Source organism: Carettochelys insculpta, chromosome 1 (genome assembly GCF_033958435.1).
Source record: "Carettochelys insculpta isolate YL-2023 chromosome 1, ASM3395843v1, whole genome shotgun sequence".
In the NCBI taxonomy this organism is placed as follows: Eukaryota; Metazoa; Chordata; order Testudines; family Carettochelyidae; genus Carettochelys; species Carettochelys insculpta.
Window position 1 is genome coordinate 383,048,512 of NC_134137.1, and position 27,980 is coordinate 383,076,491.

A 27,980-nucleotide genomic window follows, 5' to 3' on the forward strand; every position below is an offset into this window, starting at 1 on the left:
CTCTCACACCTTCTGATTTGCCTCCTGAAATAGCAGTGCTTTGCTAGATTATCCTTCACCTTCTTTCCATTTTCAGGAGACTGTTTATATAGTTGAGGCTTTAAGGTTTCTAAGTCAGCATAAGAGCAGATTAATGACTCTAATTGGCTTCTGGGAGGGTATATCCCACACTTAAATGAGCTGGTGTTGAGAGTGAAGTTGGAAGGTCGCAGACAGATTGCTTTGAAAACTGCAGGAGGAAGAGTGTGAATCCAGAGGGCTCTGAGTAGCCTATCAGACAAATGGGGAACAGTGGCAGTTCCACAGTAGATGACCTGCAAGCTGTTGAGATCCACCATTGGTACAAAAAGTTTATGACAGAGTGTCCATCAGGACAGCTGACTGAACATGAATTTAAGCAGTTCTTTGGGCTTCGGGGGCTGGATCCAGCAGCCAATGAGTACATTGAACAGATGTTCCGCACTTTTGATATGAATAAGGTATGTTCTTACCCTGTGGAAAACTTACAAACTTGTGCTGCTCACAAAGAAACCAAAGTATCCCAGTTAGTGGAGGCATGACGGCATCTCTGATTTATTTTTCTTCCAAATTTTGGTCAGCAGAGTGCCTTAAAGCAAGGGTACCAGACTTAAAAACATCTGAAAGTAAGAAATGTGTCTTAGGGAGAGGTATGGAGTTTGGAATATTGAAAAGGAGATAGGAGCCTGGCTGTAACATTACTCTTCATTGCTCTGACAGGATTTATTTATTTCAGGGATCTTATGTATTTATAGTGTGTAGGAATGCGAAGTTGTGTACTTTACTTTTTTTTTTTTTTTGTATCTGTGGGGGTAAGAGGTTCCTGTATCTTCTGCTATGGCACTTCATTTTCTGTCTGCTCTGAGTTTGGTATCTGCATAATAAATCTTCTCAAGTGCTTTCCATAAGCTTCAGTGCATCTCCTTTACTTGACAAAGAGCATTGTAGGGCGTGGGTGCAGGTTGAATCAGTCTTTTATAGCCCTTGTACTACAGTCCTGTAGTTTGCCCAGTATAAGATATCACTTGACAATACAGGATTATAAAATAAATGTATTTGTAAACTTTATATAATAGGGCAGTTCAAGACTGTTGGCAATTGATGTGTAAGGGGTCCAGCTTAGGGTAGAGAAGTGGAGTTCGAAGCACCTGGGACACAGGGTAGTACTCCTTTCTACTGCTTGAAACCACCAATTGCAAGGATGATGCATCCCATGTGGCTACCTCTGTGGTAGTAGGAAAGAGTATGCTCTAGAGGAATGGGATCATATCAGAAAGGCTTGCAGAAGTTACCAGCTCTAAGTACTTCTCTAGGTGTCAACTCTGTTTAGAGTGCCTAAAGCATACTTTGCCCTTTTGTTTTCATAGCATTTTTGGGAAGTACAATCAATTTTCAGTGGATTTTCTAGAAACTGAAAAGCACCAGAGGTATTTGGGGGCCAGAACAGCAAAGTCATGAGCCATTGATTCAGTGGGTCTCAACATGTAAAGGTAGCTGTCTGCTTTCATTCAGGAAAACAGCATCTCCCTAGCTCCCTTCCTTGTGACAATAGCATTGAAAACATAAATGGTTGTAAATCAAGCTCAAGCTGAGGGAGATGAGGAGCTGCTCTCCTGTACAGCAGTATAGAGCTGAGGGCTCCACATTATATTTTTTTTTTTTTTCTGTCCCAAAGAATCACTAAAATCCTAAACTCTACAGGTCAGTCCTACATCCAGGGTGGTGACCATGGTAAATAGGAAACTGTTTTGCAGGACAGCACAAAAATATTAAGGCAGCTCATGCAAATCCTTTGCCTTTCCAGAGTTGTTTTGTTTTTTTTTTAATTGTTTGGGACTTTGAGAACAGGTGAAGAAGTGGGGGTATTCAGTAGGTTATTAGAATATTATACATACGTTTCCATGCACCCTCACATGACTTGAATTTCACGTAGGTTGAGGGGGCAGCTTTTATCCCCAGTAGAACACACGTTCTGCAGCCAGGGAAGTAGCAGAAAGACCTGGGGTTAGGGGTGCAGTTGGGGAAGGTTAAGCATGGCAGTGGATTGGGGCCATGGGAGTGGGGTAGGGAGGCTGAACCTGGGGTGGGTAAGGTCTGCAGGGGAGCGTGGAGTTGAGCTGGAGCCACGCAAGGGATTGGTGAGCCCAGGCCATGGGAAGTTGAACTGGGGCTGGGGGGAGGGGGGTTGAACCAAGGCCATGTGCGGGTGGTGAACCGGGACCTCAGGAAGTTGGGGGAGTTGAGCCAGGGCCATGGGGAGCGGAGTTATGAGTTGCACTTAACTTGCATCGATGCGAGTTAAGTGCAACTCAAAATCGCGCATTTAGAGAGTTATCTGTACTTCAAAATGCCTGGCACTACAAGTTGCACCTCTCAAAACCAGAGTTCTCTTATCTGGCAACATCCATCATCTGGCAGGACCACAGATGTTCCTGGATCAGAGAGCCCTGGCTGAAAGGCTACTATAAGAAAAGCTGGTGGAGCCCAATGACAAGAGGGCTGGCAGCCCTATGCTGGGAAGGCCAGGGTCTAGTGTCCCTGGTGCTGGTTCCCCTACCCAGGGCTGGAGCTGGCTGCCTGGCTCCCCATGCCAGTTCCCTGCCTAGGGCTGGAGCCGGCAGCCTGGCTCCCCATGGCAGCTTCCTGTGTGGGCTTCCCTGCCCGGCAGGGCTTGTATTGGCTGGGGCTGGCTCCCCAACTGGGGCTTTTACCAGTTCCCTGGCTGGGGCTGTAGCCACAGCTGTGCAGGGTCAGGGCCAGTGGCATGAGGCCAGCTGCAGGTGAGGGGACCAATAGGGCTGGGGTGGTGGGGAAGAGACAGCGGACCTCCCCTTGTCCAGCAAATTCCCTTGTTTGGGACAGATCAAGTCCCGAGGGTGCTGGACGAGGGAGGTGCAACTTGTATAGTGTTGAAGCACTGGGTGGTGCAATAGATATTAATTCTTTCAATGGGCACCTTTGAGTATTTAAATAAAGTCATAACAATCTGGGAACAATGGGTGAGAATGTAATTTGATAGGTCAGTACAGCTGACCTCCCATCTCAAAGTGGGTGTACAACATCTCCCTTCTAATCTGTTGTGTTAAGTTCATGTAGGTATGTAAAAGCAGTGTTTCTTAAACTTTTTGAGATCATGGAAATATTTTTAATGTGGAACACCTATGAAAATGTTCTTTTAAAAAATTGTCTGAGCAAAAACAAAACGAACAAACAGCGACATATACAGCAAAATCAAAATGCAGTCATTTAATCAGGTATCATAGCAATGAAGAAGTAACATTGTATGTGGGTTTAATAACAGAAAATATATACCCTCAGTGTATGCTCTCAGAAAAAGTGTCAGATGCTCATGGCAGACCTGTGAGTTGTTCACGGAACACCTGTGTTCCATGGAACATACTTAGAGAAACGCTGTGTTAGAGAGCATGGTTGCTTTGTAGCAAATGGCTACCATCCATCCTGAAAGATGATGTAAGCAAGCATCAAATTTTTTAGTTACTATTTGCTACAGTGCAACATTGCAAGTGGCTAGAAAGTCCAGTTCTCGGGTGACAGTCTTGTCATAGATAATGCAGGCATAAAGTACACAGCTACATGATGAAGTCAGCACGACTCATGCTTGAGGCTAACTATGCATGTCTGTTTGCTCTCTTTGCTTTCTTTTTTCAACCACCTCTCTTTAGTTTCTTTGAATCCCTGATGCAGCAGAGTCCAACAATATAGCTGTTGCTTACCTCATCTTTTCAGCTTTTAGTGTCAGCATTGATAGTTTTCAAGTCCCTCTTCCAGACATCCTTGAACCTGAACCTAGGTCATCCAAGTCTTGTACTATTCCCATGCACTGGAATGAGGAGACATGCTGGTTAGTCTTGGGTACTGAAAGCAGTGCAAGGCTAAGTGCTGTGTGTAGGAGGTGATTGTCATGGGTGCAGGAATGTTTAACTTGGTATTATAGACATGAGAGAGAGAAGGCAAAGCAGATGGGTTAATAGTGGTAACAAATCAGTTCTTAGTGTGAAGAGTTGAATTACATAAGTGTCTCACCTAATACCAGGATTATCCTGGGGCAACTTGGGAACTAATTTTTCTGAACAGCTTAAGACTCTGAGAACTCTCCTTGGACTAGGCAGGACAGGAAAAGCTCATTAATTTCTAGATCTCACTTTTTAGCTCTTTCCTTGTTTAGAACTTCTCTGTTCAGTGCCGTCTAATCCATTCCTCCCATGTCCATAGCCTGGGCAACTTCAGGATTGTTTTGTATGCTCTGTTGCTTTCCACAGCCTAATTGGTAAACATTGGAAGTGATAGGGTTTCTAAATCTTCCAAAACCCAGTATACACTGCTCAATGGGTCTTTTCTGCAATTCAAGCTACAGCTGCCTTTTACATCCTATTATCTCTAGGTGAGAGGGTCGGCAACCTGCAGCTTCAGAGCCGCATGCAGCTCTTTGAGGAGTCATTTATGACTCCAGATGCTGACTTCTTTGTGGCTCTGGATATTAGAATTAGGGTTACCATACGTCCTTCTTTTTCCCAGACATATCCTCTTCTTCAGCCATTAAATATCTGTCCAAACAGGGTTTTTACAATATCTAAAAAGGTCCAAGATTTTGCTCTCCCCCTGCAAACTCTTTCTGCAGTCCCAAAGTTTTTCCCTGGTTGTATCTGCTCAAGTTACGGCAGCTCCCCCTAGCTGACAGAAAGCAAAGTCAGAAATGGAGTGGGCAGGAGTAGAGTAGTGGTGGGAGATAAGGGCGGTGGGGTGGAGGGGGAACCCTTCTCCTTTTTTTAAGGGAAATGAGATCTGTGGGGGCAGGTTCAGGATGGAAGCTCAGCCCCTCCAGCCAGCAGCTTGTTTGCAGCCCAGCTGTGAATGGGGCCAGCCAGTCCAGGCACTGCCACTCACTGGCAAGGTAAGCACACTCCTTGTTCAGGCTGGAGCTCAGCCTATGCAATGCCAAACTGGTCTGCATGAAGGGCTTCCAAAACCTGAGAATGAAATGATTATGGAATGATTACTCACATTCCCTATAAGCTCCAACTCTGATTTACAAATAATTCATGGTTGCATGTTACACATTGTGTCAACTGAGGATTCTTTGATCCAAGGCTATCCTTCATAGAACCATTCCCTTCTCCATAGAAAGAACATCTTCCTTAGTAGTTTCTTTGTTGTCTGTGCTAGTAATGGGTAATGGATCAATCAGATGAAGATAAAACACTCACGCTTTTGGGTTGATGAGAGGTTAGGAATAGCAGGTGCAACAATATTTCTGTGCTGAGTTCCTTTACAGAATTGAATATTACGTGAGTGAGCTGAAAGTAGCAATGCCCAGCATTTCATACAAAGAGGTACTGGCAGAATTCCATGTTACTTTCAGTTTTTGTACTGAAACAGGCAATGATCTGTCAGCAAAGTAAAACGCTTATTATACAGACAGGTATGGAATGTCTGAATTCCAGAGATAACGCTGAGAGTTTCACAGTGTATTTGCACCTAGTTCTTCTTAGGAGGGGTGAGTGTTTGTGATACAAAGTAAATTGTTTTCTCCTTGCCATTATGAAAAAAATATTAGATAGAACTGTCCCCGCCTTGATGAGATGAAATACCACAAGCCAATTTCAATGGTAGTAAAACATCAAAGTATGTAAGAACTTTGGCTGTCAGCCATTTTTTTGCTTTCTTAAATGCACAATTATACTTTAGTCAATTTCCGTTTCTTCTCATAACAGTTTACATAAAGGTGCCAATATTGTCACTAAATTACCATAGTAGTTAAGCTCTCCTAAAAATAAACATAACTATGACATGTTCTCTGACAGTGGCACTTAAAGAACTGCTTTCTTTTTTCTCTTGTGATTTCCTTAGCCCTGAGCAGAAATTGCATGCCCAAGAATTCAACTGAAAGGCTGAAAAACTCACATTTGGCTAATGTACTCTCACTCCCTGATCTTCCAAACATCATAAGTCAGAAGGCAGATTTTGAACATGATTCTTTAAATGGTTTTGTTTTTCTTGTAAGCCCAAACCGTGGTTGGTTCTACAAAGACATGTGGCCAGGCTACCTGTTGTGAAACTCATTTTGGGTTTTGTAGTTTTCATTCAAAGGACTTGTTAGCAACTTTGAAGTGCCCACAGCTACACAGCTTGCTGGAGCTTCAAAGTACCCACGCAACTTCGAAGTGCCCTTACGCCCAAAAAATTGCACGGGTGCTTTGCTGTGCCCGTGACTACACAGCTTGCCTGCATATCAAAAGTTGCTAACTCTGAAGTTTCCATGGTGAGAATTAGCCTTATGAGGTGCTGCATAGGCATCGCAGCACCTCATTGGCATTCCCTGCTCAGGCTGATTACCATGCCCCCTTCTGAAAAGGGGGCTAGTGTAGACAAGCACAAAGTGAGGAAAGTTAGAACTAAACACAAAGAATTCCCACCTTGGGCAAAAGAGATAAATGTGGGAAAACAAACAATAGGGTAGTTGCAGGTGCTAGGAGACCCTTACCATGAAAGCTACCTACTGAAATACCTAGTAATGAACAGAGGGAAGGATTGGGCCCAGTCTAGGAGGCTGCCTAGCTTAAAATCATAGGGCTGGAAGAGACCTCAGGAGGTCATAGAGTCCAGCCACCTGCCCAAAGCAGGACCAACCCTAACTAAAGCATGCCAGCCAGGACTTTGTCAAGCCAGGGCTTAAAAACCTCTAGGGATGAAGACTCTACCACCTCCCTAGGTAGCCTACTCCAGTGCCTCATCACCCTCCTAGTGAAATAGTTTTTTCTAATATCCAAGCTAGATCTCCCCCACTGCAACTTGAGACATTCAGTCCTTGTTCTGCCATCTGTCACTACTGAGAACAGCCTCTCTCCATCCTCTTTTGAACCTCTTCAGGTAATTAAAGGCTGATATCAAATCTCCCCTCACTCTTCTCTTTTGTAGACTAAACGAGCCCAAATCCCTCAGACTGTCCTCATAGGTCATGTGCTCCAGCTCCTAATCATTTGCATTGCCCTTTGATGGATCCTTTCCAATACATCCACATCCTTTCTGTAATCAGGGGGCTCAGAATTGGATGCAGTACTCCAGATGTAGCCTCACCAGTGTGGTGTAAAGGGGAAAAATCAGTCCTTTAGTTCTGCTGGAAATGCTACTCCAGTTCCCCCACATATGCCATTAGCCTTCTTGGCTACAAGAGCACACTGTTATCCAGCTTCTCATCTGCTGTAATCCCCATGTCCTTTTCAGCTGCACTGCAGTTTAGCCAGTCAGCCCCCAGACTGAAACAATGCTTAGGATGCTTCTATCCCAAGTGCAGGATTCTGCGGTTGTCCTTGTTGAACCTCATCAGATTTCTTTTGGCCCAATCCTCCAATTTGTCTAGGTCTCTCTGAGCTCTATCCCTAACCACCAAGGTATCTACCTGTCCCCTAAATTAGTGTAATCTGCAGTCTTTCTGAGGGTGCAATCCATCCCTTCAACCAGGTCATTATTAAAGATATTGAGCAAACCAGCCCTAGAACTGATCCTTGTGGCACTCTGCCTGAAACCGACTGCCCACCAGGTATCAAGCCATGGATCACTACACTTTGAGCCCAACGATCTAGCTAGCTTTCCATCCACCTTAGTCCATTTATCCAATTCATACTTCCTTAACTTCCTGACAAAAATTATGTGGGAGACTAAAGCTTTGCTGAAGTATATCACACCCACGGAGCCAGTTATCTTGTCATAGAAGGCATTCAGGTTGATCAGGCATAACTTGCCCTTGGTGAATCCATGTTGACTATTCCTGATCACTTTCTTCTCTTCCAAGTGCTTCAGAATGGATTGATTGAGGACCCCCTCCAAGATTTTTCTGGGGACTAAAGTGAGGCCGACCAATCTGTAGGTCCCTGGATATTTCTTCTTCCATTTTTGAAACATGGGCACTATGTTTGCCTTTTTCCAGTCATCCAGGATGTCCCCCAATCTCCATAAGTTTTCAGAGATAATGACCAAAGGGTCTGCAATGACATCTACCAGCTCCCTCGGTACCCTCAAACGCATTAAGTCCAGTTCCATGGATTTGTGTATGTCTAGCTTTTCTAAATAGTTCTTAACCTGTTCTTCATTGAGGGCTGCCCACCTCTTTCCCATTCTGTATTGTCAGTAAGCTGACCTTGTATGTGAAGACAGAGGCAAAAAAAGTACAAAGTAGATCAGCTCTTCCCACGTCTGTCACAAGGTTACCTCTATCATCCAGTAAGGGTCCCACATCCTCCCTGACTTTGCTAGTGCTCTTTATGTAGATGGGTATAAAACTAAGCAAATATCTGGATGAGTTGTACCCCTGGATGATTACTAAGTACCTCCATACCTCTCTTGCAACCAGACACTAGGGATTTGATGAAAGAATCAGTTTGTAATAACTATGGTCTGCACTATCTAGGAAATCAGATTTGATCATAGTAGTCATTTCTGGCCTTAAAATCTGTGACGTCACTGTATATTAGAGTGCATGGCATCCAGATCCAGACTCTGATCTCCACACAGGTGATCCCATTTGTTCCCCTCACTTCTGTGTCTGTCCTCTCTGAGACAGAAAGTAAACCCAGAAGTAAATATTTTGGAACTTAAGGTTTGATGGCAAAGATTCACTTCATGAGGTGCATGAGTGGGGGAGTGTCAGAGGCAGATTTAAAGAGCAGGTTTCAGTCAAGGGGAGGGCCAGAGCTGACACGATCTATTCAGTCAGGGTGGATATGGCCCATTATCAGCAGTTAATGTGGGGTTATGAACATGGAGAGGTGTACCCAGAAGCTATCAACAGCCTCAGAAACAACACTGACATTGTCATCCAAGAGGCTGACAAAGGAGATGCTGTTGTCATCATGAATAGGACAAACTGCCAAAAGGAGACTGCAAAGCAACTCTCCAATACCACATTCTACAAGCCACTGTCCCAGGATCCCACTGAGGAGTACACAAAGAAACTGCAGCATCTGCTCAAGAGCCTCCCTATAAAAACACAGGAACAAATCTACACAGACACACGCCCTAGAACCCCAACCAGGTTTATTCTACCTTATACCCAAGATCCATAAACCTGGGAATCCCAGATGCCCCGTCATCTCAGGCATTGGCACTCTCACTATAGGATTGTCTGGCTATGTGGATATCTGGATATGTGGACTCCCTACTCAGACCCTATGCTATCAGCGTTCCCAGCTTTCTTCAAGATACCACCGACTTCCTTGGGAAACTGCGGTTCATTGGTGACCTTCCTGAAAACACCATCCTGGCCACCATGGATGTAGAGGCCCTTTACACCAATATCCCACATGAAGATGGACTTCAAGCTGTTAGGAACATTATCTCTGATGAGACCAAAGTGCAAATGGTGGGAGAGCTTTGTGACTTTGTCCTCACCCACAACTATTTCAGATTTGAGGACAATTTATACCTTCAAATCAGTGGCACTGCTTTGGGCACCCGCATGGCCCCACAGTATGCCAACAAGGGAAGAAGGATGATCCAGGGAACTATAGGACGGTCAGTCTTACATCAGTTCCTGGAAAAATCATGGAGGGGCTCCTCAAGGAAGTCATTTTGAGGCACTTGGAGGAGGGGAGAGTGATCAGGTATAGTCAGCATGGATTCATGAAGGGCAAGTCATGTTTCTACTTTGAGATAACTGGCTCTGTGGATAGGGGAAAATCAATGGATTTGATTTATCTTGACTTTAACAAAGCGTTTGATATGGTCTCCCACAATATTCTTGTTGGCAAGTTAAAGGAATGTGGATTGGATAAGTGGACGGTAAGATGGATAGAAAGCTGGCTAGAAGGTCGGGCCCGGAGGGTAGTGATCAATGGCTCGATGTCAGGATGGAGGTCAGTTTCTCGTGGAGTGCCCCAAGGTTTGGTTCTGGGTCCTGTTCTGTTCAACATATTTATCAATGACCTGGGTGAGGGGTTGGATTGCACCCTCAGCAAGTTTGCGGATGACACTAAGCTAGGGGGAGAGGTAGATACGCTGGAGGGCAGGGACAGGGTCCGGATTGACTTAGACAAATTGGAAGACTGGGCTGCAAGAAATCTGATGAGGTTCAATAAGGGCAAGTGCAGACTTGTGCACTTGGGCCGGAAGAATCCCAAGCATTGTTACAGGCTGGGGTCCAACTGGCTTGGTAGTAGTTTTGCAGAAAAGGATGTGGGAGTTGTAGTGGACGAGAAGCTGGACATGAGTTAATAGTGTGCTGTTGCAGCCAAGAAGGCTAATGGCATATTAGGTTGCATCAAGAGGAGCGTTGCCAGTAGATCCAGAGAAGTGATTATTCCTCTTTATTCGGCTTTGGTGAGGCCGCATCTGGAGTACTGTGTCCAATTCTGGGCCCCCGTTTATAGAAAGGATGTGGATACACTGGAGAGGGTCAAGCAGAGGGCGAGCAAAATAATTAGGGAGCTGGAGCATATGGCTTATGAAGAAAGGTTGAGGGAATTGGGACTGTTTAGTCTGCAGAAGAGAAGACTGAGGCGGGACTTGATAACAGCCTTCAACCTACTGAAGGGAGGTTGCAAAGAGGCTGGCGAGAGGCTGTTCACAGTGGTCATGGATGGCAGAACATGGAACAATGGTCTCAAGTTGTGGTTGGAAAGGTCCAGGTTGAACATTAGGAAAAACTTTTTCGCTAGGAGGGTGGTGAAGCATTGGAATGGTCTACCCAGGGAAGTAGTGGAGTCTCCATCCCTGGAGGCGTTTCAGTCTCGCCTCGACAAAGCCCTGGCATGGCTGATCTGATGGGTTTGGTCCTGCTTAGGGCAGGGGGCTGGACTCGATGGCTTTTTTAGGTCTCTTCCAGCTCTATTGTTCTATGATTCTATGATTTTTATGGCTAACCTGGAATAACACTTCCTCAGTTCTCGTCCCTTAGCTCCCCTTCTCTACTTGTGCTACATTGACGACATCTTCATCATCTGGACCCATGGGAAAAAAGCTCTTGAAAAGTTCAACTGTGATTTCAACAGTTTCCACCCCACCATCAACCTTAGTCTGGACCAGTTCACACAAGAGATCCACTTCCTGGACACTACTGTGCAAATAAGTGATGGTCACATAAATACCATCCTACACTGAAAACCCACGGACTGCTATGCTTATCTACACACCTGCAGCTTCCATCCAGGGCACGCTACATGATCCATTGTATACAGCCAGGCTTGAAGGTACAACTGCATTTGCTCCAATCCCTCAAATCGAGACAAACATTTACAAGATCTTTACCAAGCTTTCCTGAAACTACAATACCCACCTAAAGAAGTGAAGAAACAGATTGACATAGCCAGATGGGTACCCAGAAGCCACCTGCTACAAGACAGGCCCAACAAGGAAAACAGGAGAACACCATGGGCCCTCACATACAGCCCCCAAGTAAAGCCTCTCCAGTGCATCATCAGCGATCTGCAACCCATCCTGGACAATGATCCTTCACTCTCACAGACCTTAGGAGGCTGGCTTGTCTCACCTACAGACAGCCTGCCAACCTTTAAACAAATTCTCACCACCAACTATAGAATACAACACAGTAACTCTAAACCTGGAACCAATCCCTGCAGCAAACTTCTCTGCCAACTCTGCTCACATATCTAGACCAGTAATATCATCACGGGACCTAACATCAACCACGCTATCAGGGGCTCTTTCACCTGCACATCTACGAATAAAATATATGCCATCGTGTACCAGCAATGCCCCAGTGCAATTTACATTGGCCAAACTGGACAGTGTCTACATAAGAGAATAAATGGACATAAGTCAGACATCAGGAACGGTAACATACAAAAACCTGTAGGAGAACACTTCAATCTCCCTGGGTACTCTAACATGTTTAAAAGTAGCAGTCCTACAAAAAAATTTCAAAAAATAAAATGGAAAGAGAAATTTCTGAGCTACAATTCATTTGCAAATTTGACTCCATCAATGAAGGATTGAACAGAGACTGGGAGTGGTTGGCCCATTACAAAAGCAGTTTCTCCACCCTTGATGTTCACACCTCCACATTAGCATCTGACAATGGGCCACGTCCTCCCTGACTGAACTGTCTTGTTTTCTCCTCTCTTGATGTTCACAGCTCCACATTAACTGCCAATAGGTGACCATATCCACCCTGACTGAATAGACCTTGTCAGCTCTGGCCCACCCCTTTTCTGAGACCCCCTCTTTAAATCCGCCTCTGAAACACGCTACCCCCCGTCCCCAATGCATCTGACGAAGCGGGTGTTCACCCACGAAAACTTATGCTCCAAAATATCTGTTAGTCTATAAGGTGCCACAGGACTTCTTGTTTTTGAAGAGACAGACTAACTCGGCTACCTCTCTGATACCAGAAATTGCTGCACTCAGCTGTAAACCAACAATTTTGGCTGGGTAGAGCCAACCTCATTTAGTACAAAGGATCATTCAGGGGCCCATAAGGAAAGTCATCCAGGCCTCCCTACACCTTAGCAACAGTACAATCAACCTGTTCCCCTATGCCTAAATATACAGAGGAATGGTCTCTAACATAATTAGGAGTCCTATCAAGTTTCTGGCCCAAGTTTCTTAATTCCAAATTAGGATTCCTTCTACCCTTTCCAGTGCAAGCTTGGAATGTCAAGTTCCAGTCTCTGCTGCCTTGTGTGGTGTTTGGTATTCATGGAGGCCACAGTGATCAGGGCTCTTCTGCATATGGGCTATCCTTTTAGCTTGCCTGTGAATATTCCCTACCCTGCTCCTTAAGCTGATAGCCTAACCAATGCAGGTACTGATACAGATTCAAGATAAATTTGGGTCTCTTTTTCCTCCCTTCAGTAACAATAGTGATGTGTGCTCTTGCGTAAGCCCTGTGGCTCTAATCTGCAGTTCAGCCTCTGTGCAAACTGATTGGCATGGACACAACCACTTGGAAAAGTGGAACTCCTGTTCTGAACTGGCATTCCTCTCCTACAATGAGAGCTGATGGCACAAAGTCAGGGGTGAGATGTCATCCCAGTCCTCTAACCAGCTAGTGTTCTGGAGCTGGCTCTCATGCCCCCTAATCAGTCATGGCTTGTTGGGAGAAGGACATGTTCATATACTTGTGCTGTGAGAACTGCACATCTGGAAAGCAACGATCAGAGGAAATTGTTATAAATAAGTGAGAGATGATAACTATCTGGAATCTGTTTTTCTCAAGTGTTTCAGAAACATTTTGTAGAAGAATCTGAAGATGACCCATATCTATTGCATGTATGCTGAACAGGGCCAGTCTGCTGCCTGTTTCTGCTTCCCAATTTAAATAAAAGCCAGGTATTTTCAGCTAATGCCAAGCTATTGGTGCTCAGGCTCTTAGCTACACTTTTTTTCTAATCCCAACCTTGCAGAAACACTAGCCAAACTCTCTCAGCACATTCTCTTGTGAACCCAAGCTGTCATGTTACCTTTCTTTTTCCTACAGGATGGATATATTGATTTTATGGAGTATGTGGCTGCACTCAGCTTAGTTCTCCGGGGAAAGATGGAACAGAAATTGCGTTGGTACTTCAAGCTCTATGATGTGGATGGCAATGGTTGCATTGACCGTCATGAACTGCTCAACATCATTAAGGTGATAACACAGGGGTTTTTTTATACTTTGGTTCTGTAAATCAGTGAGATGCCTATATTGAATCTCATCTCACTAGTGAAGCAGCAAAGAGTCCAGAAAGATACTTGTTGTGTCTCCGCCCTCAATTCTGGCAGCTTTCCCTGTTACTTGTTCAGTATAATGTATCCTGTAGGCCAGGAGTGAGCAAACTTTTTATGTCGGGCCCAGTGGTTTTTTTTGTGCTGGTACTAAGTACTGGCATCTCAGCAGCCACAGCGGTGGGATTGGGTGGGAAGCTTTTCTTAAACAGAAAAGCACTAGTTAGGCCCCATGTTTTGTCCTTGCAAGTAATAGGGCCCCCCAAGTTGTCTCATGTGATCCAAACTGATGCAACTTTTGATTATTTTCGTATGGAGGGGAAAAAAAAAACTTCTTTCAGCATGCTCAAGAAAAAGTATGTAGAATGTAAACACTTTATTAATTGGTATGTAAAAGTGAATACACCTATATAAAAACAGTAACATATTTCAATATTTTTAATGAGATGGATGAGCCTAAGGTCCAGCAGCCAATCATGCTGTGCACCTGTTATGAAATTTCATGCCCCCTGCACCCCCACCTGAGAAGGCCTGCCTCCATTTTGCACATCCCGCTCTAGGCCACTCACAAGATTCCTGCTACATGTTCCAGCTACTGGATCTCATGTTTTTAAGCAGCCAAAGTCTGAACTGAGTCCAGACACTTGCCTCTACCTTGGGATTCTAGACACGCATTTGGGATGCAGTTTATTTATCAAACCACCCCTCTTTAGGGTAGAAACATTGCAACTGAACTGTTTTTGCCAACGCTGACACCTCCAGACTTCCTCATAGTTCAAACACACTCTCTCTGAAATCATAGAATTAGAAGAGGCCTCAGGAGGTCATTGAGTCCAACCCCATGCTAAATGTGGGACCAATCCCAACTAAATCATTCCAGACAGGCCTTTGTCAAGCCAGGACTTAAAGACTTGTAGGGAAAGAGATTCTACCACCTCCGTAGGTAACCTATTTCAGTGCTTCACCTGGTGAAATAGTTGTTCCTAATATCCAATCCAGACCTCCCCTACTGTAACTTGAGACCATTGCTCCTCATTCTATCATCTGTCACCACTGCAAACAGCCTCTTGCCATCTTCTTTAGAATCCCCATTCAGGTAGTTAAATCCTGCTGTCAAATCACCTCCTCTCTTCTATAGATTAAATAAACCCAAATCCATCAGCCTCTCCTCATAAGTCATGTGTTCACATCCTTTCTGCACTGGAGAGCCCCAGAATTGGACGTAATACTCAAGGTGTGGCCTCACCAATGCTGAATAAGGAAGAATAATCACTTCCCTAGATCTGCTGGCCATGCTTCTACTAATGCACCACAATATGCCATTAGGCTATCTGACTACAAGGGTACACAGTTAACACATATCCAGCTTCCCAACCACTGAAATCCCCAAGTCCTTTTCTGCAGAACTGCTGCTCAGCCAGTCGATCTCCAGCCTGCAGCAGTGATCGAGATTCTTTAGTGCCAAGTGCAGGATTCTGCATTTGTCCTTGTTGAACCCCATCATATTTCTTTGGGCCCAATCCTCCAGTTTGTCTAGGTCACTCTGGACACTATCCCTACCCTCCAGTATATCTCTCTCTCCTCCTAGGTTAGTGTCATCTGCAGACTTGCTGAGGTTGCAATTCATCCCCTCATCCAGGCATTAATAAGGATGCTGAATAAAACAAACACCAGAACAGACCTTTTGAGCAAACACATACTGACTGCCAACCAGATCTCGATCCGTTGACCACTACCCATTGATGCTGATGATCTAACCAGCTTTGTATCCACCATACAGTCCGTTTATCTGATCTCTACTTCTTTAACTTGTTAGCAAGAATACTCTGGGATACCATATCTAGAGCTTTGCTAAAGTCAAGGTGTATCACATCCACCAGCTTCCCCATATTCACAGAGACAGTTACCCCATCTCAAAAGGCAATCAGGTTGGTCCATCATGACTTGCCCTTGGTGAATCCTTGGTAACTATTACTGATTGCTTCTAACTCTTAATGGATTCCTTGAAGAGCCACTAAATGATTTTTATGGGGACTGAGGTGAGGCTGTCATTCCCCAGATTATCTTTCTTCCCTTTTTAAAAGATGGGTACTACTTTTGCTTTCTTCCAGTTGCCTTGGACCTCCATCAATTGCCGCAAGTTTTCAGAGATAATGGACAATGGCTCTGCAATCACATCAGCCAACTCCCTCAGCACCCTTGAATTCATTAACTCTGGCCCCATGTAGTTGTGTATATCCGACTTTTCTGAATAGCTCAGAACCTGTTCTTTTTCTACTGAAGCTGTGCCCCCCCCACCCATTCCCATAACTGTGCTGCCCAGTGAAACAGTCTAGGTGCTGGTTTTGTCTAAAACAGAGGCAAAAAACATTGAGTACTTCAGCTTTTTCCATATCATCTGTCACTAGGTTAACGACCCCATTCAGTAAGCATGCTACACATTCCCTGATCACCTTCTTACTGCTAACATAACTGTAGAAACCTTTCTCGGTACCTTTCACATCCCTTGCTAGCTGAAATTGCAGTTCTAAAGCATCACTGCTTTGTCTTTAATAGCATGAGAAATGCACTGGATGTACAGGCCCATAAAAACAACAAACATCCTGAATTCACCCACTCTTGCTCACCCTTCCCTTGGTAGTCCTTTGGAGACATCTGGGTTCAGTTAGGGAGTCAGTTGGCTAACTAGTTTTAAGTAGCATACCAGATTTAAAATATACTAATACTGAGGTCAGTAGGTAAGCGTGACCACAGTATGAATTTATGCAACATTCTTTGGGCAAGAAGGGTACCACAACAGGTGACACTCAGCTTTAGAAAAAAGAGTGTAAAAGACTGAAGAAGCTTGCTAAAAAGTTTCTCGAACTCAAAATGAGACAATTAAAATCCTCAGAATGAGCATGCTGGGCACTTCTGAGACAGTATCTTATGTTGTATGGAACCTGCTCAGAGCCATCTTGATAGCTTCTGTTTTTCTTTGAGTGCTTGCTCATATCTGTTCGAGTTAAGTGTGCACATGCTCACATACCTCTCCTGGAAAGTGGCCTTACTGGTGGCCATCACCTCTGCCAGAAGTGGGTGTGAGCTCTGGGCCTTCATATCAGAGCCCCCATACATGGTTTTGCATAAGGACAAGGTCCAACTTTGCCCTCACCCAGTTTTCCTGCTGAAAGTGGTCTCCAGGTTCCATACTAGCCAGGAAATTTTCCTTCCTGTTGTCTATCCTAAACCCCATGGCTCCCAGCAGCAGCTGCACTCTCTTGATGTGAGGCTGGCTCTTGCCTTCTGTGTTGACTGGACCAAGCCCTTCTGCTCTTTGTGGACATCTCTGAGCCCATGAAGACACTCCTGGTTTCGTTGCAGTGCATCTCATCCTGGATCACATCCTGTGTATATAGATGTGTTATGGTCTTGTTAAAGTTCCCCCACTGCCTGTCACAGCACACACTATGCAAACTCAGACCTCTTCAACTGGCTTCTGGACACGTGCCTCTCAAGGAAATCTGTTATGCTGCTATGTGGTCTTCTGTACATATCTTCATGTCTCACTATGCTACTGTGCAGCAATCCAGACCAGACACAGCCTTCACATCTGCTGTTTGAGTCTGCCACATGTTGACTCAGACTCTCCTCCTGGGTTTTGACTGGAATCACTTAACTCAAATAGATATGAGCAAGCACTCAAAGAAAAAAATAGTTACCATTGAAACTCTTATTCTTCAAGCTGTGTTGCCCATATCTATTCAAAATACACCCTCGTGCCCCACAGTCTGAGTGGATGGCAAGAAGAAACTGATTGGGTGCCAGATTAGCTTTGTCATATTTAGGCTCTGCATAGGTGCCACTTCAGGGGGTTCTCCAGCCAACCTGACTAGTAGTTGCTAGGGAAGAACATTCCAACAGGTTTGAATGCGTGCATGTTCCTAGTTCAAATAGATTTGAGCAACACATCTCAAAGCACAACAGAACAGTGAGTAACCATTTTTTTTCAAGGAGTGCTTTTCATTATTTGCACTTGACATAAGGTTTGCAAACTTTTTCTTTTGGATGCATCACCTCCCTATGTTTATCCAAGCCTTTGATGGTTGTATTTGGATTACCACAAAGCACTCTATGAGGGTGCATCTTAACATGAATGGCTGTGGCCACAGTTACCCAAAATTTCAAAATGGCCATGCTAATGGCTAAATCGGAGTATACTAATGTGGCACTGAAATGAATATTCAACGCCTTATTAGCATGATGCCAGCCACGGCACTTCAGAAGTATTGCTTTCAATCATGCACAGCTTGGATACATGGGGCTCCTTTTTGAAAGGACCCCGCACATTTCAAAATCCCCTTATTCCTATCAGCTGACAGGAATAAGGGGATTTCAAGTCTGCGGGGTCCTTTCAGAAAGGACCCCCGTGTAGCTGAGCGGTGCACGATCGAAAGCAGCACTTTCATTTCATATTCATATTCATTTCAGTGCCTCATTAGTATCCTCCGGTTTGGCGGTTAATATGGCCATTTCAAAATTTTGGCCAACTGTGGCCACAGCCAATGAGTAATTGCAGATAGTGCTCTGTTGATCCAGCAAGATTACCTCTGGAGAGAATGTGAAACACCCTCCCATCCCACCCCTGCCAGTGCTCCATGGCCTGTCCTTGGAACAAACTGCTTATGTTCAAGGGCTGAATTTTAACTTGTAAAGTCCTAAGTGATTGGGTTCTTGCCTCTGTTATTGTCTGATTCATGGTCAGTTGTTCGTAGGCGCTTGAGCTAGTACTCACGTATCTTGCATGAATGGAATGTGAAGCTGTTGGAAGGCATGCTCAGAGAGCTCAATTAGTTGCCCATTCCATCCATCAGCCTTCAGGTAATGCTGTGAGGGACAGTGGGTTTACTCAGGCTTTTCCCATGGAAGCAGTGGGAGGGAATGGGGAGACATCTTTGCTCATAAACCATTTGCAAGTGATTGTATAGTCTGAGCTTGCATACTGAGGTGTGTGGTCAGTCCCACCTATGGTCCCAGGATGGCAGCAGATTAACTCTGAGCCAGCTTCTCAGTTCTTGCTCTTCTCTTCTAGGCTATTCGTGCTATTAATGGCTGTGATCATGAAACTAGTGCTGAGGAGTTCACTAACCGAGTCTTCAATAAGATTGATGTCAATGGCGATGGTGAGATTCCTGCCTCTTCTCTCTAATTTAGCTCATCCTCTGGCCTCTCACATTTAAATTCAATGTTTCTCAATTTTTTTTTTAATAAAGTACCCCTTTTTTTAAAAAATGATAAGTATCCCCAGACTTCTCTCATGTACTCCTAAGAGCATGCTACTACCGATTAAGAAACATGGTTCCAAGGTAATCTGAAGTCATGAAACAAGTACCGTTCCACCTTTCCAGATTATTGACCCTTTCCAAGAGTCAGATTTGTTTTGCATAGCACTACGTTGCATCTCACTTTAAAACTACTTACTTACAAAAACATGCAAAAATATCACAGAAGACTACTACTGACAACTTGCTGCCTTTCTTATTATCAAATAAATTAATTGGAATAGAAATACTACATTTCAGCGTAAGGCATAAGAAGCAGTAGAAACAAGTCATTGTCTGAATGAATTTTTAGATTATATTGACTTTACTAGTGTTTTTATGTAGTCTGTTGTAAAACTAGGCTAATATCTGGAGGAGTTGATGTACCCCCTGGAAGACTGCATTGTTACACGAACCCCTGGTTGAGAAACACTGCTTTAGTTTGTCAGCAGTACTCTGGGACACAGTGTCCTCCAGTATCCTTCTTTCTAACTTTATGCTCCCTTATCTTTTGATAAGATCTCACACATCCTTATCTCTGTGCCGCACTCATTTAATCCTTCCCTTTCTGAATGCTGTTGATTGACAATACAAATTGGGAAGAAGGATGGCTTCAAAACAGGGGCTTCCTTTCACAGCCCCATCTGCATGGCTATTTTCAATTTCGAAAGCAGCACTTTTGAAGCAGCAAGTGGCTGTCATTACGCAAATGAGTCGCCAAATATTCATATCAGTGCCTCATTTGCATTTTTGATCCAGTGCGTTTACATATCCCTTCCAAAAGGGAGGAGTAGTGTAGACACAGCCTGCATGTTTACCAGGGTAAGTGGAGAAAGGTTTGGGGGATAGTGAAGATGGGAAGAACAGCAAGAAGGATGAAGAGTTTGAGATCCGAGAGGGTAGAGCAGTGAGTTCATGGGCAACTTTTTTAACTGTATGTAATTGATTGGGGAGCCTGTGAGAATAACAAACTCCAATATGAAGCCACAAAAGTGATCAAACAATGAAGGGCAGAGAAAAGATTTATACATCAGTAGAAGAGAGGGTAGAATGATTTGAGCAAGTCTGGAAGTGAAAGTCAGACCTGCCAGCAAATGTGCCATGACTAGGCCAATTCCAGCTTTTGAGCATTTGTCTTGGGGAAGTGGAGTCCTGACTAGTACTCCAGTATTATGTTAGTTAAGCTTTTTCACTTTTTTCAGTCCATCTACTCCAGGTAGTTCAGGTGTGTTGAGCTACAAAGTCAGTACCTGGCCTACTGCCCCCTGGAAGGACACAAGTATGAAAAGAGTAGGCCCAGCTCTTGGATGCACATGCACCTAAATCAACCTGGTCAGGGAAAAGTTGATTCACTGTTCCAGTCTCTGGGACTTTAAAGTATTCTCCAACGTACACACCATGGTTGTGTTTACACTAGAGAATTTTGTCGGCCTTCTGTCAATGTAACTCAGGGAGCGTCTATGCACATAAAGCATTCTGTCATGAGTCTTGACAGAACTCTGCATTTGCCTTAATAGTGTTATCTCTCAAAAATTTGAGTAACGCTGTCGACAGAAGTGCAGTGTGGATACTTCTGTCACAGAGAGAGCTTCCAGTTTCTGGGCAGCCCTGTTTGGTGAACTACCATTCCACTGTTCTGTGGAGCACATGTGTCTTTCACCCTACCTTGAGACATGGGGATCAGTAGTTCAGCTGCCTTAGATCCCAAAACAAGTATCTCAGCCCTCTCAAGTTCCTAGCTGCTTACACCTGTCCTTCAGAGTTCCACCTTTCTGTGGGAACACTGAGCTTCTCAGTTAGGTCTATCAGTGACAAAACAAAGCATCAGAAATGTAGCACTTTAAAGACTAACAAAATGATTTATTTGGTGATGGGCTTTTTTGGGACAGACCCACTTTGATCTGAAGAAGTGGGTCTGTCCCACGAAAGCTCATAACTGAATAAATCATTTTGTTAGTCTTTAAAGTGCTATATTTCTGCCGCTTTGTTTTGTTGGAGTACAGACTAACACAGCTACCTCTCTGTTATTCTTTCAGTGATAGTGTTGCCACAAAATGGGCTCTACTACACAGTTGATCAGGCTGGCAGCAGGTCCCAGATAAGAACTCAGAGAACAATTAATTTCCACCGCAAAAATTACTTTATTATATGTAACTGTGGTAACAATTTAAAAACCATGTTTACATTGAATAGTTAACAATTAGAAAGCATATCAAAAGTAATGTGTACCTTGAATGGTTAATGGTTTATTTTTTATCCCAATTTAAGAGTCTAATTGTCAAGTACTTAGCTGGGAAATGCCAGTCCCTGTTGTGAAGGGTCATGAAGAAGAACACTGTCCCCCTGAGCTAGACAAGTCACAGTTTTCAAAGCTAGGGTTAGGGTTAGGGCTACTGGCTCTATCTTTGATTCTCCTTTACAAGATGTCCCATGTGCCTCCTGAATGGAGCAGTGTCTGTAACAGACGAACCAAGTCCAAGTCAGGCATTTGTGGTTTGTTTGTTTTTGTGTGTGTGTGTGTGTGTTTTTGTTGTTTTGTATTTTTAACATAGGATACAAACATGGGGTTTACAAAATAAAAAGGCATTCACTGTTTGATACAAGTGTATCACACTCTGTCACACTGGCCATGTCTACACTAAGAGAAATCTTCGACATAGCGATGCTAATGGCCATTTTGAAGAATACTAATGAGGCACTGAAATGCATATTCAGCGCCTCATTAACATGCCACCTGCTGTGGCACTTCAGAATTGCTGCTTTTCGCTCCTGCGAGACTCGTCCAGACAGGGGTCCTTTTCGAAAGCGTCCTGCCAACTTCAAAATCCCCTTATTATGGAATAAGGGGATTTCAAAATTGCTGAGGTCCTTTGGAAAAGGACCTTTGTCTGGATGAGCCATGCAGGAGCAAAAAGCAGCAATTTTGAAGTGCTGTGGCTGGCGGCATGTGCCTTAATAGCATGGCTATTTTGAAGATTTCTCTTAGTGTAGACGTAGCCACTAGGTTTTATATTTTTGAATAGGTAGCAGAGGACCTAGTAGTTTTCCCAAGCTTGTGGGCTATATTATACCTGGCAAAGAGTTTAACATTTTAAAAGGTGTTGATGTTGAGTGATAAAATATAGACCTGTCTCATGCCAAGGTTAGAACAGTGACTTCAAGAAGTGTTGGATGACTATATGGATAACAAGCATATCCATAATTACAACAGTGAATACTAACAAAAGAATTCAGAAAGAGCTATAAACTTTCCTAAATCTTCAGACACTCTGTTTGGGGTTAGGAGGAGTCTTTCCTGTTGACAGAGTGTCCTGTAGTTTCCCAAAGTGCAAAATCATGTACATAGAAACTAACAAGAATTTCTACTGTAGGCTAGAGTGGGGGTGTCAACAGTAGGACATGACAGAGAATGAGAAAGAGTTGTGTGTATTAGTAAAGTGCCACAATGTAATGAGGCCATTTAAAAAAAATCAGATGTGATCCTAGCATGTATCAGGCAAGGTATTCTCCCAGGAGAGAAGAGAAGGAAATATTTATGGCATTGTATGAGGTGTTGGAAGCAATCTGGAAAACTGGGTACAGTTCTGATCACATTTAAGAATATGAATTCAAAAACTGGAGCAGGTACAAAGAAGCTCTAGCAGGATGACTTGGGAATGGAGAGTACATCTCATGTGAAGAGGCTAAAAGAATTGGCTTCTTCACCCTAGCAAAAGCAAGGCAGAAAGCAGCTCTGTTTGGGCTTTATAAATACATAGATCTTGAAAAACATTATTAATGAGATTGTATGCGAGGGTTTCCTGTAACTTCAGGGAAGAGATTTGATGACCAAGCAGCTCCCTTCTAGTGCTGTATACCTAATGAGAGGTTTCCTGTCTCTTCACTATAAACATCTGTTGGAGAAAGGATGCTGGAATAGGTGAGCCATGAGTCTGATCCATTCTTTCAATTCCTGTGTTGCTGGAGTCCAGCAGCAATCTCTCTGTCTCCAGCAAACATTGTAGCACTCAGCCTTGCATCAGATCTAGCCTTTGGAGGCAAGAGAGGGAGGTACTGGCAAAAATCCAATTGTTCCCTCTGGGTGTGTCTAAACGGGCACAAATCTTCGAAATGGCCATGTTAATGGCCATTTCGAAGATTACTAATGAGGCGCTGAATTGAATATTCAGCACCTCATTAGCATTAGGACACTTCTGGCCGTGGCGCTTCGAAAGCCCCGCTTTCGAAAGCGCATGGCTCGGCACAGCTACACGGGTCCTTTTCAAAAGGACCCCACACCTTTCGAAATCTCCTTATCCCGATCACTGAATTGAATTGAATATTCAGCGCCTCATTAGTAATCTTTGAAATATGGCTATTTCGAAGATTTGTGCCCATGTAGATACAGTCCCTGTGTTTGTCGAAGATGATCCCCATCCTGACACTCTGAGTGCAGAAGTTGGGGGCCACACAAGAGTCTTTAAAAATATGTTGCCTCTCTAGGATTCTGCTTAAAAGTTTCTCAAGATCACCATCACCCATGTGAAGGGAAAAAACCCTTCAAAACCCAGGAAGACACACTTGAGATGTCTTTCTGTGTGGTAAACCCAAGCTCTTAACTTCTCCTTAGGAGGGAACTTGAAAACAAAGAGGAGAAAATTAAATGGCAGTCTGAGAGCTGACCTTTCAGTCTTAGGCATGCACATACACAGATCCTTCTCTAGGACACAGGAATAAAATAATTGCCTTAAAAAGGTGATTTGTTAACAAAACAAAATATGTATGTGATAAAGCATACTTGGTTTCTGGGTGTTAGAGAGCAACTAAAAAATGTAGGTTAAAGCACAGAGAATTACTTCCTGGAGATCCAGTTTAAAAGCTACAATGTAGGTTGGGGAGAGGGTATATCAGCCAGCCTAAGAAGAAGTCCCACACCAAACCCAAAATTAAAAACAAAAAAATAAATAAATGAATAACCCTGATCACACCTGACTAAACATTTTCTTTGTACTTACATATTTATATGCCCAAATCTCGTTGTGGCCTGGATATTTACTGAATTCTTTGAGCCTGCTCAGGTTTGAACAGTTCTGTGTCTTTCTCTCTTTCAGCTATGCACACAAAAACCCTCTCAGCAGGCAACTGCTTCAATTCAAAAATTCTCCTTTCTTTTTTGGCTCACCTGGCTACTTGCCAACAGAGAACTCCCTCTCTCTGGGTTTAACCCTTTACAGGCATTCGTTCATGACAGTGTTCATGGAGGATGTAGAACTGGTGCCAGAAATTTGTCAAGAGAAAAAATGGAATTAGAGGTGGAAACCAGGGTCCCAGGTAAATGGGGACTGAGGGAATTGGAATGTGGTATAATAAAAAGTTAGCTGGGCCAGGGCAGGCAGTAAAGCAAAAAAGAGGTATGTCACTTTAGCTTAAATAGATATTCTGACCTCCTCTCCTCTGGTCTTCCCTCTCTTACTCTCTCCTCTTCCCCGATATAAGTCCTGCTAAGTTGCCTCCTTGTGAATTTCAAAAGAGGCAAATTCCCTGAACACTTCCATGCATCTGCTGGCTGCCTTGCCTCCATGGAACCTCTCTAAGCTGCTGCTGTGCACTGTTTGCTTCTTAGCTTGAGAGGGCAGGAGCCCAGCAGTGGCAGAGGTGGGCACAGTAGCCTGGAGAGACTCAGACCAATCACTCTTTAGAGCATTCTTCCCATGACTCTTCCTATTTTGCTCAATAGAACTTCCCTTCTGCATGGCACAGGAGGCAAAATCAGACTTGTATGGAAATAAAGGAGGCTCCAGACCTGCCAGTTCCGATGGCTTAAATGGGCAGACTGTTAGGTACTTCTGAGCAGTGGCTCTGAAGGCTGCGATGGGGTGCGGAGGGTTTGCCGCTGATTTGGCAGGAGGCAATTATTCCCACCTTTCTCTGCTCCAGACATTAATGAGAGTGACCCTGGTGTCATCTGTCTCTGTTTGAAACAGGTGAACTTTCCCTGGAAGAGTTTGTGGAAGGAGCCAGGAAAGATGAGGAGTTCATGGAGGTGATGATGAAGAGCTTGGATCTGTCACATATTGTGACCATGATCAACATCCGGCGGCACAGTGTCTAGAACCATCTGGGAGAGAGAGAGAGGCATGTGAAAGAGACTGTGGATGGGTAACAGCAATGAAGGGTCCTGTGGCACCTTATAGACTAACGGAAAAGTTTTGAGCATGAGCTTTCGTGAGCACAGACTCACTTCATCAGATGCTCATCACATGTGGATGGGTGTGCAACTAGGTAAAGAAGATGTGATGAGAATAAAACAGATATGGTATGGGGATTTAGAGGGAAGGAGAGACAGTTCTGTGTGTGTGTTTTCTTTTGCACTTGTGTACTTGCACAAATTTTGCAACTCAGACATGTACACACAACTGTAGTTCAGAATGCTGCTATTTGATTGGCCCTCAGCCAAGCACACAATTTTCTCCCTTCGTCCTGCCGCAGATTGCATGGTCATGATAGCATTTCACCCTTCTTGGTGGAGTGAGATGCACATGTGCTGTAGATAGACAGCCCAGCTGAACTGGCCCTACTCACACAAAGTTCACTACGTAGAAGAAACAGATTAACCACTAAGACTGTGTTTTCACAAACTCATTACTAAGATGACCCATCAGTTGCATTTTTATCTTTTTATGACTCACCCCCTTTATATATATTCACCTTCACTTCTGATACCTTCCCGTCTGGTATAGTGGAGAGACCATCGTAGGCCACTAACGCCCACCACTAATGGTTCCTGTCTTACTGAACTGGCCCTGAGGTGTTGCCACTCAGGTTTGGCCCAGTCTGATGGAGAAGGAACTAAACCAAATTTAATGAGAAGTGCTGTGACTCTATCCACGAGGTCACAATGCCGAGTATGGGAGCCAGACCCACTCTATAGGATAGGAGCAATTGCCACAGGCCAAGAAAAGTGTATGTTTGCTTAAGGCCCCACAATCCATCTAGAACCTTCCCATAACATACTAGTGGATTTGACGTCATTTGGGGAGCACTGTACAACGGGCAGTGATGATGGGTCCTGTTTTCCGCTGACTCCCAGAGACCAAACTGCACTGGACACCATTATTAGTGTTGTTTGAAGCTTTTGCCAGAACATGGAACTCTTCTGCCTGATTGAAAATGCTGAATGCAGTCATACTGCAAGAGAGGAGGATCTCTACCCAGCTTAGAAATCCAAAGCAGTATCCTAGCAATGAAGCACTCTTGGTGCCCTTTACACCTGTCTATCCTCTTTGCACCTGAAGCTATGGTCTGATTGCTCACACTGTTACCCTACTGAAGGCAACTGACTAGCCGCTGGTATAACAGAGTGGAGAACCAAACAGGCACTCATGCTCTGGTATCTCAGAGCCAGATCTCTTTGTTTTGCCTAAGGACAGCCAGAAAATGCATTAAACCAACCCTTTGTCACAAGTCCTCCTTTGTTTTCTTCTCAATGTGTGAAAAGTCAACCCCCATGGCATTTCTCAGATGGGTATTGTTGTTCACTATGTTGGATTTTGCTAATCCAGTAAACTCGGGGCACAATTTTTTTTTCAAACTCTGCTATACATGACTTTTCCTCTGCAAGGGATATTTACTGCTTTTCTTTATAATCTGGGGCCCAGGTGGCTCCTATGAGCAATGCTGCAATTGTTCTTCTGGCTAGGTGCCACTGAATGTCACAGAAAGCAGGCTATGTCTAGACTAGAGGGGGTTTGTCAGCAAAATGGCCATTTTGTCGATAAAACCTGTGGAGCGTCCAGATTTACAAGTGTGTTCTGTTGACAGAATGCAGCACTTTTGTCACCAGCTGTACCCCGTTTGTCACAAGGAAGAATGCCAATGTCGCCAGAGATCTGTTGACAGAAAGTCAGTCCGGATGTTCCGGGGGAGACTTCTGTTGACAGAAAAGGCCTCCAGAACACTGGACAACCCTGTCTGCTGTTGTTCCAGGTGGCCATTTTGCTAATAGAGTGGCCAGGCAGTTGGACGCTCTCTGTTGACAAAGCAGATCACTCTTTTGATCCACTTTGGTGGTCTGGACACGATTTGTTGATAGAAGCTGTCTTCCAACAGAAACTTCTGCCAACAAATTGCTCTAGTCTACACATAGCCACAGGGTAGGATGCATCATCAGAGTGTTCCTAGCGACCTTGAGCTCTTGCACCGGAGAGTCCCAAATGATCAATGACCCATAGATAGGAAGAGGTGCACGCCATCATTTGCTGCAGTAGGGAAATCAAGTTTTGCTTTTATATGACACTAAGGAACTTGCCATACATACTGACAGTCTTCAAGAGATTTCACTAAATAGTTACAGATGCTTGTTGTGTCTTGTACGGAGTAGTACTATGTGCTTATGAGTATATATAATACTCTTGTCATGTGCCCAAACACAGATACCCTTGTACAACCCAGACTCCATATTAATTTAGACTATTGTAAGTGTGTACTTATTTTTTCAATCTTTAAATCAACTGACATCTTTATTCGCTTTACCTCACCTCTTTTCTCAGCATCCATCACAATCAATGAATGTTTGCACTAAGAAGACAATGGGCAAAACATGGCTTTAGTGAGATGCAGGTAGATGGTGCTGTGTTTAGACACATTATTTCTGTTCTTTTCTGTTCGATAATTTTACTGTTGGCCTGTTGTCTCTGTGTCCAGTCCATCCTGTGACTGATGCAGCATGCACGGCAAGTGCCTTTATTAGGACATTTTGTTGTTGTTTTGAGGGGATGGGGATTATTTGTAAATAGCAAGTGATTTTTGGAAATATTTGGCTTTCTTTGTACAGTTAAGAATAAAAAGTTCTGTATATCTAAGCCCATTCATGACTGTCTTTTATTGTTAGAAATGTGAGCAAGTGCTAGGAATGTGTGATCACCAGTTTGAGAAGACAAAACTAGTTTTATGTTTGTACTAGCAGATACACTTGCTTAGCTTCTTAACTGAAGTAATTTTTTCAAA

The 27,980-nt window shown here is 43.9% G+C and overlaps 1 protein-coding gene across 1 annotated transcript; it reads left to right on the forward strand.

The window, feature by feature from the left end:
* The first annotated feature begins 281 nt into the window (after window positions 1-281).
* LOC142007574 (guanylyl cyclase-activating protein 1-like) lies at window positions 282-27,931 on the forward strand. The gene is made up of 4 exons (XM_074984265.1): window positions 282-479; window positions 13,469-13,618; window positions 18,767-18,857; window positions 24,959-27,931. The coding sequence occupies exons 1-4, from the start codon at window positions 282-284 to the stop codon at window positions 25,084-25,086; spliced, it is 567 nt and encodes a 188-aa protein (XP_074840366.1). The 3' UTR covers window positions 25,087-27,931.
* Window positions 27,932-27,980: the final 49 nt, after the last annotated feature.